Genomic DNA, 20,351 nt, shown 5'->3' on the forward strand with positions numbered 1-20,351 from the left:
ACTTTCCCTAACTATACAAAGTAGCAGCCACATCCCATTCCACTATTCCCTTATCTAGATTTATTCCTTTTCATAGTACTCATTACCACCTAACATCATAGACCTGTTTACTGTGTCTCTCCTCACAAATCTCGGCTCCAAAACTTTTGTCTTGTTTTGTTCATTACCATAATGCAGAGATTAGAAAAGTGCCTGGCACAGAGCAAACATTCTTGAACAAGCTTTGACAGGCCAGGGAAAGAACTCAAGGAGTTGTGCGTGAGCATGGTATACCAATGAGGAAACACCAGCTTAATAATGTTTAGAAGTAAGGGAAAAAAAAAAACTAAAGAGGCAGAATATAATATGAAAAGGTTTGAAAGTCAGAAAGTAGAATTTGGACTTTATCCTGAAGTCTACTGGGAGTCATTCAAAGTTTTGAGCAAATGTTGATCCATTTAAACATTTATTTTGCCCAAGTTCAATTCACTTTGCTTGGCACAATGGAGAGTACAAAGATCAACAGCACAATATTCTCTACTTGAGCTTTCAATTTAGTAGCAATGGGTTCAAAAAAAAGTTTTAAGAAAATTATTCTTGCAGCCATAAGCAAGAATAGATTAAAAGAAGGAGAAGCTAAAGTTAGAAAAACTATGCTGAATGATGGATTTAAGTAATAAAGGAAAACATGCATCAGAGACAACTTCAAGATGATAAGGAGGAAACCAGTCAAACAAACATTCCCTCTACTTAGGTTCTTGCACACGTAAGGGGGTCTACCTGGGAGCAGGTAGAAGGCTGGGTAATAATAAATCTAGAACTGATGGAAGTTCCTTGAGCCTTCCAGTAGAAACATCCAGTAAACCACTAGAGCTACAAACCTGGAGAGTACACACTTGAGTCATCAACATATAAAACATCTATCTGATAGAAGACATATAGAGGAGGAGAGGACCAAGAATTGATGGGTACAATGACACAACAAACTTAAAATTTGTAGTCAGAGAAAACCAGAATGGTATACTAATATGAAAGGCAAAGAAAAAAGTTGTCAGCCTTTGTAAAAATCAACTTAACACGCATATATTGGCTAAATAAAATAAGGACAAAGCCAACATTGTTAATAAGAACAATGTCTTCTGAAGCAATAGTCTGAATAAAATATTCCAAAATTGCAGTTAAGTAGTAAAAGAGCTGGGAGCAGCAACTGGAACTCAATCCTTAAACTTCTGAAATGAAGAAAAGAAATAAGGCAGACAGGAGGAAACAAGTGCAGTAAAGAAGTGCAGCAGTTCATTACAGTTTACTTTTTCCGAAAAAATCTGTACATTTTAAGGTAAAGAGGAAAATCCAATAAAGATAATGATCAACGTAACCAAAGAATAAAAGTTAAATATGGCAGCAAGATTCCTGGGAAAAAAACAAAAGCAAAGATTCCTCTTTTATTTAGTTGACAAAATATAAGATGATAGAATTGAGATTCATTATGGTGACAATGAAAAAAAAAATGTGCAGGTATATACCCTACAGTTTTTCCAATAAGTAGAAGTCAACAGCATCTTCTAAGAGAATAAGAAGAAATATGAAACATCAGAAAAATATGAAACTAATATAATAATTAGCATGAATTAGTAAGGGCCCATTTGGAACTATTCAACATAAACTTATACTGGCCAAGGAATCATAATTATTCAACTTCCTCCATTCATATGCTGTGAATTATGAGGGGAAAACAGAAGAAATGAATGATGGAAAGATTTGACAACAGAAGCCCAGTAAATATCTAACACACGCATGAATAAACTAAGTATCTTAGCCCATTTGAGCTACATAAACAAAATACCATAAACTGGGTGGCTTACAAAGAACAGAAGTTTATTTCTCACTGTTCTAGAGGCTGGAAAGTCCAAAAATCAAGGCATCAGCAGATTCATTCTATTAAGGGCCAGCTTCTAGACAGCAGTCTCTTTGATGTAATCTCACATGGTAGAAGGGGCAAACTGGCTCTCTGGAGTCTCTTAAAAAGGCACTAATCTCATTTTGAGGGCTCTACCTTCATGACTTAATCACCTTCCAAAATCATCATCTTGGAGACTCACAGTTCAACATATGAACTTCTAGGAAACACAAGCATTCATACCATAACACAATGGGAAATAAATTAAGGGTTCTTGTAAATGGACAGAAATAAAGAAAAACAGTAAGAGTAATCAATCACATGGGCAAAGGTCTAAGAATTCACATAAGCCATTTAAGATATAAAGGAAATTTTTTAAATCATTCACTTACATACCATAGTATTTAAATGCGCTTTCTGTTTGGGTACATGGTAAGTGCTATAGACACAATGGAGTCTAAAAGGACTACACATTCAATAATTTTATCATGAGAAGAACTGAACTAATTCCAAAGTCCAGTATTAAAACTAACTTTGTGTCCTCGAGTAAATAACCACCTCAGTCTCCACATGTACAGAATAGGAATGTATTAGAAACAAGTATCATGGTGGCCTTCCTCCCACTATTCTTTATATAATCACTACTTTAGTAAACCACTGTAGTAAAGTATTTTATCCCTCAAATGTAATAAAACAGAAACAAGCTGTTATAGGAACTCTCAAGACTTTTTTTAGAAAAAAATTGTACTTTATGTAACAGAATCATAGTATCCGTGGGTATAGCATATTTTAAAAAACAGAATCACACAATTGGTGGGTTTAACATTTTTTAAAGCAAAGGAGATACAAGTGGACATTTCCCATTATTTCCATTTTTTTAACTATGTACTATAAAACTATATAATGTCATAAAAGGTGTTTTAATACTAAAATAAAATGGGACTCAAAATTAAGTAAATGATTTGGTTTTCTTATTGGCAATTCCAAAACTTAAAAAAAAAAAGTTCTGAAACCAAAAATAATTTATTTGGTAGTAAAACCTTTTCTGAACTGACATGAAGCTATCTCTAATCTATCCCATTTAGCCTAATGTTCATATATTTTACTGCAGAAAATGTTAACAGAAAATAGTAACATGTTTGAAGAACGATATTTGTACTGGACTACTTTGGAAGACTGCATAACATTATTACCTTGCTTATATCCAAAAAATTCTTAATTTCAAACTATTAGGTTCCCAACGTTTTGAACAGTGGATTTTGGTCATAAAATAATAATCACTAACATTTACTGAGGTATTAACTATGTGCCAGGCATTGTTCTGATCACTTTATGTGTACTAACTCATTTAATTCTCATCACCACCATAAGATAGGTATTAGGATAATCCCCATTTTATAAAGAAGAAAACTGGCACAGAGAGATTAATAAATTGCCTAAAATCACATAGCTAGAGAATGACTAACTGGAATGAATAAAACATTTAAAATATACACCTAAGATGAAGAAAACACAAAATAGTTAATTACAGTAAGGTGGTAGAAGTCAGTGATATTTTCTCTGTTCAATTAACATATTACTTCGAGAATGGGAAGAAATTAAACTGAAAAAAATTCAAAATATTACATGCATTTACAAAATCACATTTATGTATAAATCCTGAGTCATCCTGCATAAAGTGAATAGTATGAAGTTTAAATTCCTTAGCTTATGCAAATATCTTTAATTCTGAATTTAAAAGTAACATTAACATCTTTTTAATATACAATAATTCATATTCATTGCAGAAGTTGAAAAATTTGAATAAGCACAAAGAAAATAATCACCCATAAAACTACACTTAGAAATAGCCACTCCACAATTGGAATGGTGGTGCATTCCTATAAACCCAGCTACTCAGGAGGCTGAGGCAGGAGGATTCCAAGTTCAAGGCCAGCTGCAGCAACTTAGCAAGGTCCTGTCTCAAAATAAAAAGGGCTGAGAATGCAACTCAGTAGTAAAATACCCCTGGGTTCAGTCCTAGTACCAAAGAAGATAAATAAATAAAAGAAATAATCACTCAACAATTCTGCATATAATCTTACAGATGTCAATAAATATTTTTTTAAAAAAACCAAAATGGAATACTGTTTTTAAATCTACTTTTCTCGCTTACAGTTTTTCATGTCTTTACGTTCTTCTAACATCATCACTTTAATGGTGGATTGGTAGTATCCCCATGTAGAGATGTGGCCTAACCATCACTGTGAAATACCTAGATTGCTTACAATTTTACAGCACAGTGAACAGGAGTACTGGCTTGGTATTGACAATGGCAGGACTAAAGTCTGGTTCTATTAGTTACTAATTCAGCTATGTCATTTCTCTATACTTCAATATTGTCTTCTGAAAAATGGAGACAGTAGTACCCAGTTCAAATGTTTACTGTGAAAGTTAAATGTGTTAGTATATTGTCTTTCTTGTTATTTTTGTTTGGTGTTGGGAATGGAAGCTAAGACCTCATACATAATATGCTAAGCACAGACCAACTTGTGATTCTACCACTGAGTTACAACCTTAGCTAATAGATATATATATAGAGAGAGATACTATATATAATAATTACATATAATAATATAATAGAGTATATATATATATATATATATATATATATATATATATATATATATTTTAGTTGTAGATGGACATAATACCTTTATTTATTTTATGTGGTGCTAAGGATTGAATCCAGTGCTTCAAATATGCTGGGCAAGCTCTCTACCACTAAGCTACAACCCCTTTGTATGTGGCATGTTATTTTAAGTAGAACATTCACCCCTTCTCAAAGTTTATATTAGAATTACCTGGAGACCTATAAAATAGAGGACCAAGCTTAAGAAGTGCAGGACCTGGGCCCTTATTATTATTGTCCCCCCAAATTCCCAAGGTGGTAGACACCCAGGTACAAGAATTACTGAACTGCAGAACCAGAGGATCTAGCCCCCCATAGTCTCATAATATCAACAGAGCTACAACTGATATGCTTTTCATACATATTTATTACTTCAATACAGATTACTTTAACTGGGAGTGTCCGTCCATGTCAGAAGTATGTTCATTTTTAAGACTTTTGAGTCTGCCAAAGCAGAGTGGCTTAAAGTCTTTTATCAAATAATCCTGTCACTTAATACTCAACTTATCAAGATGAAAACTCTGATCCAATTAAGCTCAACTGTCTCACTTAGTTTTTGCTCTTTCTTTCTCCATGTACCTGCAAACATACATATAGTTCATAAAATCTCAAAGTTTATAGAAAACTTGAGGATGCCTTGCCCAACTCCTCCTTCAGCACATCAACTCCTATACACTAGAATCCCCAACTGGACACTAACAGTAAATAAAGACAGCCTACCAAACAAAACAACTCATTTTATTTTTAGACCTTTAAAAGGAAATTTCTCTTAGAGGATAGTTGAAATCTGACTCTAACTTCTACCCATTGATCCTGGTTCTTTCTAGACAGATCAAACCTGATCCTTCAGCGACAGACTACCAAATACTTCAAGATGGTTGTCATTTCTTAAAGGAGCTTCTCTCAAACATCCTTTGTTTTCTACATGTCCTTATTCCCGTTCTTCCCAGGATGAAAATCCTCTGGCTCTACTCTACAGTTAGTGATTCTTGTACCTGGGGGTCTACCACCTTGGAATTCGTGAGGAAAAAATAATAATAGGGGCCCAGGTCCTACACTTCTTAAGCTTGGGCCTCTTTTTTAAAGGTTTCCAGGTAATTCTAATATAAACTTTGAGAAGGGGTGCAAGGTTCTACTTAAAATAACATGCCACATACAAAAGTGGCAGTATCCTACTTGCAACACGACCAGTATAAAGTACAGTGGGTTAACACTTCCTATAAGCTGTTCTGTCAATCTAAAATTTATTTACTTTTTCTAAAAATTAAACAATAGCGTTGATTCACACTAAACACACAGTTAAAATTGTGAAGTCTTTCTCACGTTGTCTATTTGTGCAAGAGAACTTGGGGCCCTAACTACAGCCTTTACAATTATTCCTATTAAAAAATAAAGCCAGATGTGGTGGCACATGCCTGTATTCCCAAGTACTCCAAGGGTGAAGCAGGGGACCACAAGTTCAAGGTCAGCCTCAGCAATATAGCCAAGATCCTATCTCAAAAATACATTTTTAAAAAAGGAGGGAAGGCGGGGGCAGAGGTAGCTCGGTAGTAGACCACTTGAGTCATGCACAAACAAGGTCATGGGTCTCAAGTACTATAAAAATGGTAAGCGAAGTAGAGTTGAATTTTAAATATCTGTATCTATATCCCTACATATGGATTTATCTTTAGAGGAGAAATCACTTCAAGTTTAAGTCTCTACACTTATGGATATACTCTGCCCAAATAAAGGAGCAACGGCTAAACTGACAGCTAATTGCACCAAAACATTTCTGTACAGAGCAATGTAGTGTTTGTAGTAAGAGAAAACACTAATTAAACACTAATTTCATCTGGCTCTGGATTTACTTTTTAGAGAGTATGGTAGAACTTTTCAGTAAAGTTAACTAAAACATTAATTATCATCGTCCCAAAGTAGACATATTTGTGGTACAGAAATATGACTAAGTGCAAAAGTGTGAACCAAAGGAATGATTTTTGTTAGAAAACTAAATTACTGGGGCTGGGTTGTAGCGGTAGAGCAGCTTGCCTAGAACGTGACAGGCACTGGGTTCGATCCTTAGCACCACATAAAAATAAAACAAAATAAAAGTATTAAAAAAAAAAAGGAAAACAAGACCCCAACCCACTCTAAATAATATACATAAAAAAGGGTGGGGGGCTTGTATTAAAAAAAAAACTAAATTATCCTTAGTAAGGTAATTATAGTTTACAACTTATTATATATTATAAAGACTTTAATAATAAAGAGTTCAAAGGTTCCCAAAACAATAACTGTTTAAGCAGATGGAAATGCTCATTACTTTGATCATTACGTTGTATACATGTATCCAATTATCACACTGTACTCTCTAAATACTTCCTAAATACGTACATTAAAGAAAAAAAAAATAATTTGTCTTGAGTCCAAGACCTTGTTTGGGTTTGGTTTTGTTTGCTTGTTTGTTTTGCAGTGCTGGGGACAGAAACCAGGGCCTCAAGCTTGCCAGGGAAGTATTCTATCAGGGAGCTACATCCCCACCAGCTGGGTTTGTTTTTTAATGTTTGCAAAGTGAGAGGAAAGAGAGGGAGCACAACAGTGAGTTCATCCATACTTGGTACAGGGCCTCATGTACCCTCAAAACTGAATGTGATTTGAAATTTAATATAAAAAGCCCAGGAAGGTTATGGGCACCTGTAATCCCAGAGTCTCAGGAGGCTAAGGCAGGAGAATCACAAGTTCAGTGCCAGCCTCAGCAACTTAGCAGAGCCCCAAGGAAAACAAGACCCCAAACCAGTCAAAATAAAATACTTTTAAAAGGGTGGGGGGTTGGGGATGTGGCTCAGTAGTTAAGCACCCTGGGTTCAATCCCCAGTGCAGAAAAAAAATTTTTTTCATATGAAATTTCTGAATTCCTAATAACATGTTTGCTTTACCTGTTTACAAGATACTTGGGGGGGGGGTCTATTCTGTAGGAGATGTAGCCTACTATAAAGACTTTTAGTTTTAATATTGGAGGGAAAAAAACTAAAATCAAGTAAAATTAACCAAGATTCAACCTACTTTCATAGGAACAGCAAACTATTAAAAAATACACCTGACATTTTTTAACAATTACATGAAGAACCACCAGATGCTTCCTGTTGATGGAACAGTACAGACTGACAGATTCAGAGTAGAGTTCACAGAAACAACTGGAAACAAATTTAGTTTCCTTTCCAAACCATTAAAACAAAATGTGATCTTAAAGTTTTACACACTGCACTATAACTGTCCAGACAGAAAAGTTTCTAAAGATTCAGACAGAAAACTCTAGATGTGTATAGATACATTACACAGATTGAACGAAGGTTTTACTCTTTTAAATCTGGAGCTCCCACAGTGCTTTGAAAGTGTCCTATACTCAGATTACAATTACACACAGATTTTCACAAGTACATCTAATGTGGAATTCATGTTTTATTTATGTACATAACTAAAGAAACATATTGGAATTAAAGACAAAGTTTAATCACTCAGAATGAATCTTCAGTGATGATGTGGGGATGGTAAGGAGAATGAGACTGACATTACTACACTATATACATGTATGATTCCACTACTGGTGTGCAGCATGTACAACCAGAGGAATGAGAAGAAGTGTTCCACTTGTGTTCCACTTGTGTACAATGTGTCAAAATGCATTCTATTATCATGTATAACTAATTAGGACAAATTAAAAAAGAAGAAGGGAGACCAATAGAATAGAAAGAAGGGGATCAGGGATAGGGAGGGGGAAAGAGGAGATACTGGGGAATGAAATTGATCAAATTACACTGTTTCACTGTGTGTACGTAGGAATATAACAAAAAGAGAAAAAAATGAATCTCCAGGAGCATATGCAGGTTACATAATCTTTAAGTATTACGTTGTTTATGCACCAAAAGCCCAATTGATTTTTTCTGGGACTGGAGAATGAACCCAGGTCCTGGAGCATACTAGGTAAACCCCCTACCCATGACTATAAAGCCCCACCCCTAAATCTCAACTTCTTAAAAAGTTAGACCCCAAGAAAAAAGTACAAGAATCATCCTTATTATCCTGATTTTTAAAATATGTATTGGATAGTATCCTTATATGACTTACACAGTGAAAACAGACAGGAATAACACACTTCTGTGTTAAAAAAGGAGGGAGACAGAAGTGGAGTTTTCCAGATGTTACATGGTACGATACCACAACCAGCGGTGTTCCATTAATCAAGCATTAAAAAGATTTGCAGAAATGCAAAACAATGTCACGCTTGCCTAATATGTCACTGTGTTAACCTGGAGTCAGTCTGTTTGTTTTTTTAAAAAAAAAAAACTTTTTGTAAAAAAAAAAAAAAAAAAAAAAAACAAGATACAGCCTTCTTCAGTTTCCTTAAATTGAAAGTCTGAGCCTGAAAGTGGAAGTGTCAAAATATGGCAGAAGAAATTTAAACCAAGCTGGGTGGGTTTTAACATGATTTAAAACACGAGCAAAAAAGAATTTCTGAGCACCAACTTCTGCATGATAAATTAGAGTGAGTTTTTAATTCCGGGATGGCAATCTACAAGGATCATCCACCGACTACATGAAACTTGTGTGCAGATTAAAATTATACTTCAGAAAGTAACACTTGCCTGAATTCAACCAGCAACCCAGTGACCGGAGAGAGAAAATAATTCCACATTATCAAGCCCCCTTCAGAAGTACTGTGCTCTCTGCCCTCCTTTGAACAGATCTCTCTGCTCGCCACAGTCCAATCAGCTTTGAATCAAAAATTTGTGTACTGAAAACAAGCTTAAAGTGGGAAAACACACAAAGCAGGCCAGAATCATTCCTTTGGTTTCAGTTTTCACGATGCACCCTTGAGACTAGGCACGCTGATTCAACACAGTTGGACAGCTTCAACGAAACTCACTAAATATCACACCGATTAACTGTGCCCAGGCAGAGATGACCTGGCAAAATTCTCAATATCTGTCCCGAATCTGTTCTCATAAGTCCCAGCGGCGAAGTCTCTGGGGCAGAAGTCCCGAACATTCAGAACCACAGGCTTCGTCCCCTCAGGACTCGAGTCCCCGCGGCCGAGGCAGTAGCCGTGGCGGCCCTGCCCGGCACCAGCTGAGCTCTCCCGTTAACCCTGTCCAATCCCGCCGCTCCCACCGCGATCCGACAGCCTTCCAGCTCCGCGGGCTCCACAGCACAGCGCGACAGGGCCAGTCGGCCCTTCCCGCTCAATAGAGGCCGGCGGGACCGTCAGGCCGCAGAGACAATGGGGCTGGCGGGGCCGGGGGCGGCGGGCGCCGAGGCCGGGCCGCGCCTGCCTCCTTCCCTCTTCCGCCCACTGCCAGCCTCCCAGCGCCCACAGAGTCCCCGCTGCCCCGGTACGACCCCATCGCAGCCCCGGGGCCGCCGCTCAGCAGCGGCTCAGCGGGAAGCGCAGGGGAGGCCGCGGCATGCCAGGGCCGAGGAGGGGGCGGCGGCCGCCACCATGTCTGCCCGCCCCTCCCAGAAGCGGGGTGCCCGGCAGACAAAGCGCGCCGGCGGCGCGGGCGGAGCGGGCGCCCAGGCCGACCCCGTCGACCCCCGCGGAATAAGCGGGTCCAGGAGCCCCGGAAACCCGGCGCCTTAATGCAATAAACAGGAAATCGCGGGGATGATCTGGGTTCCGGGGGAAGTGGAATTATTTTTTACCAGCGAAGAGATCAACTTCCACATCCGGTGGTAACAGGGCCCTACACAGACCCGCACTGACCTGGAAAAGCTTCGGGAGCGGCGACGGGGGAGCAGCAGGAGGTGGTGCGGGGACCCGAGGCGCCTCGTACCCGGCCGGGCTGACGCGGCCCCGCTACACACTAAGCGCTTCAGCTGCACAGGGCGCTATTTTCCGAAAATGCCGCGTCTGGTCGGCGCCCAAAATCCCCACCGAAAAGTCCCCCGTGCTGCGCGCGGAGGGACACATGGTGTGCGAGTGAGTCAAGCTCCCAGCATCCCTCCCGGACCCGGCCCTCGTCAGCCCTTCGCTTGAGGCTTTTTCGCCCCTGCCTTTGTGTGCAGATCCCGCTCCCATCCACTCCCTAACCCCATTCCGGTGGGAGGAAGGGACAAGAGGGTTTGATTTTTTGTTTTTTAACAGAAGGAAGGAAAATATGCCATTTCTAGCGTTCAGCTACACAAAGAAGGCGGCGGAATGATCCGCTGTCGGCGACCGCAAGTCCCGGCTCGCCCGGCGCCTGCGCGGCAGCGGGGGTGGGAGCTGCGGCGGGCCATGTGCGCGGAATAGCAGCCGGGCCGCACCGCGCCGCGCCGCCTCTTTCCGAGATGGGTAGGAGTTTGGAAACAAGCTGGCGTGTGCTAACGCTAGTATGTCTCCGACATGACCGTTGAAAGGCGTGGACTGCGGGATCCTTGAGATTTAAGCTTGCCAATTGGACCGCCTAGCAGAATTCTGGGAGACGGAAGGGCAGCCAGGAGGCTAGGATTTACCTTAAAGTGGCCCTAGACTGGGACGGGAGTCGCTGTTGAAGTTCCAGGGGAGGAACGAAGACTGTTTCCACTTCGCATAAACTGAACAGTCAGGTTTATGACGAGGATGTACGTGTTTCTGTAACCTTTTTTGAAAAAAGCGTTCTAATGGTGCCTCATACTTTGTAGACTACAATAATTTGCTCACTGAATTCCCTTGGATTACTTGTCACCTGTCACAGAGGTAGAGATCAATTTTTCTGTGCCTGCAACATAAAGCTTTTTTGCGTTTTATTTTAAAAGCAAGTTTATTCGGAGATGGCGATTTGCAAAGGAAAAGTCTTAAATGTTTATGAGATTTCCAAAGTAACTCAACATACTAATGTTTTTTTTTTTTTTAACAGGGAACCTCGGGGATCGCTTTCCCAACCTACAAAGAGCGGAACTTTGGCATCCTTGTATCTAGGAGTTGGGAGTATCTCAGACAACGCGAAGTTTAGTCCAGAACTGACAAGTTTAAACGGAATTCATATTTCCCACTGTTTTTGTGTGGCCTCAAATAAGTAATTTATCTTCACTTACCCTTTGTAATAGTGATGCAATAAAGATTCATAGTCTTGATATAACTCAGTATTCCTAAATTGGAAGCAGAACCGTATAGGAGCCACAGTCTTTATTTGTTTTTATTTAATATTTTTATTGATAAAACATAAAGATCTTTTTAATGTATTTTATTTTAAAGATAGAGAATATTTTTAATATTTATTTTTTAGTTTTCGGCGGACACAACATCTTTGTATGTGGTGCTAAGGATCGAACCCGGCCGCAGGGATGCCAGGCGAGCACGCTAGCGCTTGAGCCACATCCCCAGCCCCAAAACATAAAGATTTTGTTGTCATACTTTTTAATTTTTTTAGTTGTAGATAGACACAATATCTTTCATTTTATTTATTTTTTTTTAAAGAGAATTTTTTTAATATTTATTTTTTTTAGTTATCCGCAAACACAACATCTTTGTTTGTATGTGGTGCTGAGGGTCTAACCCAGCCGCACGCATGCCAGGCAAGCGCACTACCGCTTGAGCCACATCCCCAGCCCCATCATTTTATTTTTATTTATTTTTATGTGGTGCTAAGGATCGAACCCAGGGTCTCACACGTGCTAGGCCAGCACTCCACCATTGAGCCACGACCCAAGCCTCAATGTCATGCTTTTCTGTAACAGAGTTTGAGTAAACATTCAGTAATGCTACAGAATCTTTGCCCCCATTGATCTTCTGCTGTAAAATGTAACCGGTAAATAGGCATCATCAGTAGTATGATGAGGGGAAATTGACGAATACTAGAATTACAAAGAGGAGGAGCCCTTTACTAACCTGAAAGGGAGGACTTGAAGCTCTTACTGAGCTTCAGTAAGGGAATTGAGGAAGGCCTCAAGGAGTTAGATGGATAAAGAAGACAATGCTATTTCAGTAGTATCTAAAGTGTTCCTGTAGAGATCTAATGAAGACCTTGAATGTCATGTGCAGAAATTAGCTTTTAAGAGCAGGAGGCAAATGTTGAATGATCTGTAATAAGAACATTCATGTGATTTAATTTGTGGATGACTAGCATACAAAGTTCAAGACAAGAAAAACAGTTTGTATAAAAATCCAAGAGAATGATGAATTGGAGAGAGAATGGCAAACAGGAGTGAAGGACATGATCAAAGTGGTAAAGGAGAGCTTAGAGATTTGGTTGACTCCATAAGGGAATGACTTAAGAGGTATAATGTCAAAGGTGACTCAAGTTTGGCAGTGAAGCACCTAGGAAGATGGTAATATCTTCACTGAGATAAGAAGGGAAGAGGGATATGTTAGGGAAGGACAAAGGTTCTATTTTGATCATGAAGTATTTGAAGTGCCTGTGAGCCAACCAAATAGATAAGCCCAGTCAGCAATTAGGTACTCATTGAACAGTTGTTGGAAAGGCACCCCCACCCTATGCCTGGCACTATTCTACACTCTACATAGGTAAAGCAGCAGTAAGACAAACATCATTCCTCTTCCTATTTCCAGTGTGTATGTTGGGCGGTCAGGGGGACTATAAAATAGAAACAAGGAAAGATATCCCATAATAAGTTAATGAGAAAAATGAATGCATGATTAGATAAAATATTTCTCTGAGTGAAAGAACAAAATTTTGGTCCTTGAGCAGAAATGCCTCGTTGAGAAGTTATTCTGTGAGCTCAGACCTAATGGGAAAGAAATTGGGACAGAGGGAATAACAGGGCAAAAGCCCTAAGGTAAGAAGGAGTTATGTTTAGGGAGCAGCAAAGATGGCAGAAAAAAATGTAGTGAAAAAAATTAAAGAGATGGTAAGAGACAAGTCTGCAACTTTTGTAAGATCAAGCCATTGAAGGGTTTTAAGAATGGAGAAGCATGTACTAGGATAGTAACAGAGATGGAGAAAACGGATGTATCACAGATATAGTTTGAGGATTTAACCTGATGTGAAGAGTGAGAGAATAAGAAATCAATAGTGATACCTAGGTTTGGGGCATTGTTGTCTATGCCAGCACTGGCCAATAAAAATATAACAAGCCACATAATTTTATATTAGCCTCATTAAAAAAGTAAAAAGGAATGTGAAATTCTAGTAAAAAAAAAAGTCTTATTTAACCTAGTTTGTCTCAGTATTTCATTTGTGATCAATATATAAATTATTAAATATTTTTGGGGACTGGGGATGTGGCTCAAGTGGTAGCACGCTTGCCTAGCATGCATGAGGCACTGGGTTCAATTCTCAGTACTACATAAAAATAAAGATATTGTGTCTACCTAAAACTAAAAAATATTTTTAAAAATTATTAAATATTTTTAAACATTTTACATGCTTGTTACTAAGAGTTTGGAATCTTATAACAAAGTATCTCAATATTTGATTTTACAAAATTTACAGTTCAAAATTAACATATCCAACTGGTTTCAACCATAATGAAGTTTTGTGGTATTTGAATCATATCAGTTTTTAAATTTTATTTTAACTTTAGGAATAAAAAATTCAGTTCCTAAATTAGCTAAATTTCAAGAACAGCTAGTCGCTACTATACTAATCAATGCAGTCTAGTAGAACAGAGAATAACAGAAAGTCTTTTTTAAAAAGTTATTTGGGACCATGATGGAAGGCCTTAGATGACTAGCTAAAGGACTCAGATTTTATCCTAGAAATAAGGCGAACAGTGTCTATTTTTTGAGCAAGGAACTAAAAATGTGGTATTTAAGGCTAGAAAGTAACCACTAGATGGCCATCTGGTGACTCAGGACCAAGAGCAACCTTTCAGTTGCTTTGACTTCAGGCTAGCAGATTAGAAACTTTTATTTTTATTGTGCTCTAGACTAGTATAACCAAAAATTTGGCCCATGGGCCAATGTCAACCTTCACAAAAAGTGAAAATTTGAAACACTGTTCTAAAGGTGTTCAGATAAAGGGGTCAATAGAACCAAATTCCTAGAAGATTTATCTAAATCTAAATGCCTCTTTTTTACTATGGAGATAACCAAATCTATAATAGCTACCATTTATTAATGCTTTTTTTGTGCCAGCCATTCTGCATAGTCTGTTACATATATTGTCTCATCTAATCCTTAAATAATTCTATAAAATATTATTACCCCATTTTTCCTGTGAGGAAACTAAGGCTAAAATGGATTAAGCAACTTGCCTAAAGTCACCAAGCTCATAAATGTTAGGAGCAAGTGTTATAGTTTGTATCTGGAATATTTCCCAAGGCTCATATTTTGGAAGACTTGATCCCCACAGTTAAGAGGTGAGCCTTTGGGGAAGTGGTTGGATCATAAGGTCTTTGAACAATCAAGCCATTGAGGAATTCATAGCTGAATAGACTCTTGGGAAGTGGTAGAAACTGTAAGAGGTTAAAATACTTGGAGTGGGTCCCTAGGGATGTATCCTTGCGGACTGTTATCTTGTCCTCAGCCCCTTCCTCCTTCTCTGCTTCCTGGCTACCGTGAAGTGAGCAGCTTTGCTCTTCCATGCCCCCCTCACCAGGGCATTCTGCCTTACCACAGACCCACAGCAGTGGGACAAAGCATCTGTGGACTAAAACCTGAAATGGCAGGTTATTTTTCTCAGGTATTTTGTTATAGCAACAGAAACCTGATTAACAACAGGATCCTAGTACAGGTCTCTTTCCAAAGCAATATTCCTAGTGTGTGTGTGTGTGTGCCACTAATGTGTAATGTCTAAGGAGTTCCTTGGCACAAAGACTCAATACATTGTTTTAAAGAGAATGCATGAAGTTGGTTACATAACTCCCAGAAGGTTTATTAGCGAATTTGGTGCCAGAATAAGGTGAGTTAGTGGTATTCTGACAGCACTGGGCAAATGCATTCAGTGGAAATACATCGGCTTTGCTTCTATCTATAATTTATAGACCACAGTTAAATAACAAATTTCAACCCAATAGAAAACTGGGTAAGAGCCTTAACAGTCATTTCACAAAAGAAGGTAATTATATGTTTTTTAAACATTTAAAGGTACTCAACTATCTTAATCCTTAGAGAAATGCCATAAAGCCCCAATGAGCCACTGTGACACACCCAAAAAAAGCTGTTAAAATTAACCAGAAAGTACCAAATGTTGATCAAGAGTTAGCAACTGAAGCATATGTTATTAATAGGAATGGATTTGTTATGACCACTTTGGAAAATTCAAAGTTCAAACAACAGGCAAAACCAAACTAGACTTAGGAAATAAAGTTACAGAGAAAAGAAAGAATTAACTGGGGGATAGTACTTGGGAGGAAATAAAGGTATGCTTCCAGGGTTTGGGGTCCTGTTCTGTTTCTTGACTTGTATGGGGTTGGTGAGGGACAGGTCACTCATTTATTGAGCCATAAAGTTGGGAAAGGTGCCTTTTGTTATATTCTGTATTTCATGATTAAAAAGTTTTGATGAGCTAGGCACAGCAGTGCACACCTGTAATCCCAGAGGCTCCGGAGGCTGAGGCCGGAGGATTACAAGTTTAAAGCCAGCCTCAGCAACAGTGAGGTGCAAGCAACTCAATGAGACCCTGTCTCTAAATAAAATACAAAATAGGGTGGGGATATGGCTCAGTGGTTGAGAGCCCCTGAGTTCAATCCCCAGTACCCCCCTTCCAATATTTTGATGAAGTTTTTTTCTAATAAGGAAAAAAATATCTCCTCAGCAATGCTGGATACATGCTACCGGCTATTCCCTCGCTGAACCAATTTTTCTATAAATGCATTACCATTATTGTGAAAGATAAGGTAGACCTGAATTTGGGGGATGGCAGTAGGAAGGAGAAAAGAATCAAAAGATACTGCAAAACTTGAAGCAGTATGGCAAAGTGAAAGAGCATAACAGTTGGAAAGAGGAGCAGTGGGTTTTTAGACAAGGCTCTAGTCACTTTTGAAACATGACCTGGGTATGTCTCCTAACTTCTCTTAATTTCATTTTTCTCATCTCTGTGGGCTTGATAGGAGGATAAAAACTAACATTTTATTGCCATTTATAACTCTTTGCAAGCTATTAAAATGTAATGTAATTTTTATTTATTTATTTATTGTGATACTGTGGATCTAAGCCAGGGCCTCATGCATGACTGGAAGTGCTGTGCCTCTGAGCCACATCCCCAGCCCCCAAGTAAAAATTATATTGATGTTTTATTCGATGTAATGGGAAAGGATAAAAGATAATTGAGACTTTAAGCCTAAGTGGTAGAGATAATAGTAGTTTAATGGCATGAATTAAGTGAGAAAACCAAGAGGATGAGGACCAAATTTGGAGAAAGAAAACAAACTCTGTTTTATATGTGTTGAGTTTAAGATGATGCTGGAATGCCAAAGGGGAATTATTAAATAGACACAGAAGCCAATGTTTGATACTCAGGGGAAAGGTCAGAATTGGTGATAGAAAATTAGAAGTTATCCATAGAAGGATAATAATTAAAGCTATGAGAGTGAATGAAAGAATATAGAACAGGTATTGAAGAACAAAGAAGGAAAATGAAGAAAGGAGGGGGAAATGATTTATTGAGCATCTGCTAAATGGAGTACTGGACAGTCTGCATTTGTTTTCTCATTTATTCCTTTCAGATTCCAAGGTAGCCAATTTTAGCCTCTTTTGTTAGTCTTACTTTGTAAACTCAGCAAGACAATTAAGGAGCATTTAAAACCAGCTTGTGACTCCAGTTTATACTGTTCACCACACCATTCCTGGAGAACCAAGTATCTGTTACAAAAGACCATGGAGAGAATTTGAGTGCAGGAAAGATAAGCCTGAGAAAAGACCATTGGATTTTTGTGATCTGTGACTTAAGGAGACACTGGAATATAGTCAGCAGTACCTGTACTCTTCTCCCATCTGTTAAGCTTCTTTGAGTGTGAGTAATCCAGACACATTTGTGTTCTAAACTTCTGGTGATACGAAAAAAAAAAAAATCGAAGATAGTGATTGTAAAAATTAGTACATATAAAACAAAGCCAGTTACTAATTTCTAGCTAGATGCTCTTGCCAACCAAGTGCTTTGAATCCAAAGACTGAAAGAGAAGAGAAACAGGAGAAACTTTCTCTGATTCAGTGCTATTTACTGCTTTGTCCATGTACTGCCTAGAACCATTTTGAATGTCACCAGTGGTATGGGTCTTTCTCTTTGGGAAACTCTGGAATGTTATGTAACTTTGTTCACTGTGTATACAGTGCAGTTTTAGTCACCTGAAATTCTACAGGAAAGGTGAAGATGGTTTTGCTAGTCAAGATCTTTAAAAAGTGGTATCATCTGGTGATGATAAACACAGACCTTCTAAAAAGCAGCAATATCAAGCCAGGCACAATAGCACATGCCTGTTAGTCCCAGTTTCTGGGGAGGATAAGGCAGAAGGATTGCTTAAGTTCACAAGCTCAAGACTAGCTTGGGCAACATAGTGAGAGAGACCCCACCTAAAAATACCTACAGTGTCTTTTAAATCACTTAAAAAGAACTTTATTTAAAAAAAAAAAGAGAAAGAAAGCACTAATGTTGCCTCAAATTTTAGGGTAATCTATAATCTATGAGAAAGAATTTTCCCTTCTAGGTTTATTAACACCATTTCTTTACTATAAATATAGCAATGTAACATTAAGGAAAATTGAAAGAAGAATGTTTCCCCATAATGCAATTACTAGTTCCTTCCTATAGTTTTACTGATGAATAATGCATGATTCAGAGGCAGACAGGCTTCTGAACTACTTTATTTGTTTATTGTATGTATGCAGTGCCTGGGCTTGAACCCAAGGTCACACATGTTAGGCACGTGTTCCACCACTGAGCTTTATCTCCAGCCCCTCAAAGCACTTAAAATTGTTTATAGGAGCAAAGGTCTTCTGTCTGTTCTCTGTCCACCTCTCTGAGTTCTAAAAAAGACCCATAGTAAGTCACTGAAATTTTCCCTAGAGGCATCTGGAAACTTTGATTTCCAGGAATTAGACACTTCAATTTCGTATTTTTGCACCATGAATTAAGGTAGCATTGAGGTAACTATCCCATATAATTTTTGGTTAATTAGAGCTTCTAGATAATTTTAAAAATATATATTTGAATAGATAATACATTCACAGGTCCAGAAAATTTTTAAATAATCATCACTGTCTTCTGTCCATCCTGTTCTCACCCACTAGGTAACCTACTTTTTCCTCATGACTCTACATATGAGAATAAATATTCTTATTTTTCCCATTTTTTATACAAAAGGGAGGTTATCATACATACTTCTGCACTATACACTTAAGGTACCTGGACATTTCCCTATCAATGTATAGAAGATGACTTCTTTTTCTTACCCCTGCAGATTATTTAACTACTTTCTAATCTTGTATTCTAATTAGTGAATACAAGAACATCCTTGTATTCACATCCTCTTTTCTTACATATTTAGATTTGTTGGATCTCAGTTTCCATAGGTAAAATTGCTCTGCAAAAATGACACAAATGTATTCTTAGTTTGCCTTCCATATACCTAATATTCCTCCACAGCATTGCTCATGGACTAGAAAGTTATCATATTTTCAGATTTTTTACCTACTAGCTTTTGAAGGGCAAAATATTTCAAGTCCTACTTAACGTTTTTAAGATTAATAACAAAATAATTTGTTTAAATTAAGGGAAATGGGATTCAGTTAACAAAATTTGATCAGGATATAGAAATTCTTTGCTGCTACTCCTGCAGTGACACACCCATAACTGGTAAAAACATGATTGCTTATGCAATCAAAACGGCCAGCAAACCTGGAAAGGGGCCAAAAATGACTACAAATAGCTCCACCTACCTTTTTTTTTTTTTCTTGGCAAATTTTCAAGTTTAACAGGATCTAAAAAGATTCTTCAAGCTGGGCACAGTGACACATGCCCATGATTCCAGTTACTTGGGAGATTTGAGATAAGAGGATCACAATTGGAGGCCTTGGCAGCTACTAAGATTGTCAAAAAATAAAAAGGGGTGGGGATATAGCTTAGTTGTAGAGCCCCCCCCCATTCAATCCCCAATATTAAAAAAATGAAAAGATCCTTCAGCTTTCATTTGAATTGCAAATCTGGTAAGTGGCAGAAAATTACTAATTTCATGAAAAATTCCCCTAATATGATGGTAGTTAAAAGTGAGTTTTGATTAAGCTTGTTTTGGTGCTGAGGCAGCACAGGGAGGGAGAAAGTATCTATATAGGGCTGTTGATTCTACCTACAGTGGAAATTACATCAGGGTGTGAAGAAAGTTTTCCAGAAATGATTACTGTTTACTTGGAGCAAAAGTAACTCTGGGTGAGGAAAAGGCTTAGTTGTGTCACACTTGCTAGTTTTTCAGCTTGCTAGAATTTTTTTTGGTGGGGGGAAGGGTATCAGGGATTAACTCAGGGGCACCCAAACACTGAGCCACATCCCCAACCCAGCTCTATTTTTTTATTTTATTTAGAGACAGGGTCTCACTGAGTTGCTTAGTGCCTCACTTTTGCTGAGGGTGTCTTTAAACTCACAATCCTCCTGCCTCAGCCTCTTGAGCTGCTGGGATTACAGGCATGCACCGCCATGCCTGGCTTGCCAGACTTTTAAGATCCATTTCATAAGTCATGGGTTTATAGAGCATCTTAGTCTTTGGAGCCCATCTGATGGTATTTGATATAATTTACCCACTTTGGTCCTACCCAGGGGTGCTCTACCCCCCACTGGTTTTTTATTGTTGTTGTTGTTTGTTGTTTTGTTTTATTCATGGTACTGGAAATTGAACCCAGGGGTACTTTATTACTAAGCTACATCCTCAACCCTTTTTATTTTTTATTTTGAAACAGGGTCTCACTAAGTTGCT

The 20,351-nt window shown here is 38.3% G+C and overlaps 1 protein-coding gene across 5 annotated transcripts in view; it reads right to left on the reverse strand.

Annotated features, from left to right (window-relative positions):
- The window catches only part of Gabpb1 (GA binding protein transcription factor subunit beta 1), a 59,520-nt gene extending 49,147 nt beyond the window's left edge, over positions 1–10,373 (reverse strand). For 3 of the 5 annotated variants that reach the window (XM_026390692.2, XM_026390685.2, XM_026390664.2), the window contains exon 1: positions 10,230–10,269. In XM_026390692.2, coding sequence (XP_026246477.1) covers positions 10,230–10,253 — 24 coding nt within the window. In that variant the 5' untranslated portion in view covers positions 10,254–10,269. Of the gene's footprint in view, positions 1–9,172; positions 9,251–10,229; positions 10,270–10,290 lie in introns of those variants that run through there. The other 2 variants (XM_026390694.2, XM_077799530.1) reach the window with 2 other exon arrangements.
- Between the last annotated feature and the right edge of the window lie 9,978 nt (positions 10,374–20,351).

The sequence above is a fragment of the Urocitellus parryii genome, chromosome 6 (assembly GCF_045843805.1).
Source record: "Urocitellus parryii isolate mUroPar1 chromosome 6, mUroPar1.hap1, whole genome shotgun sequence".
Taxonomy (NCBI): domain Eukaryota; kingdom Metazoa; phylum Chordata; class Mammalia; order Rodentia; family Sciuridae; genus Urocitellus; species Urocitellus parryii.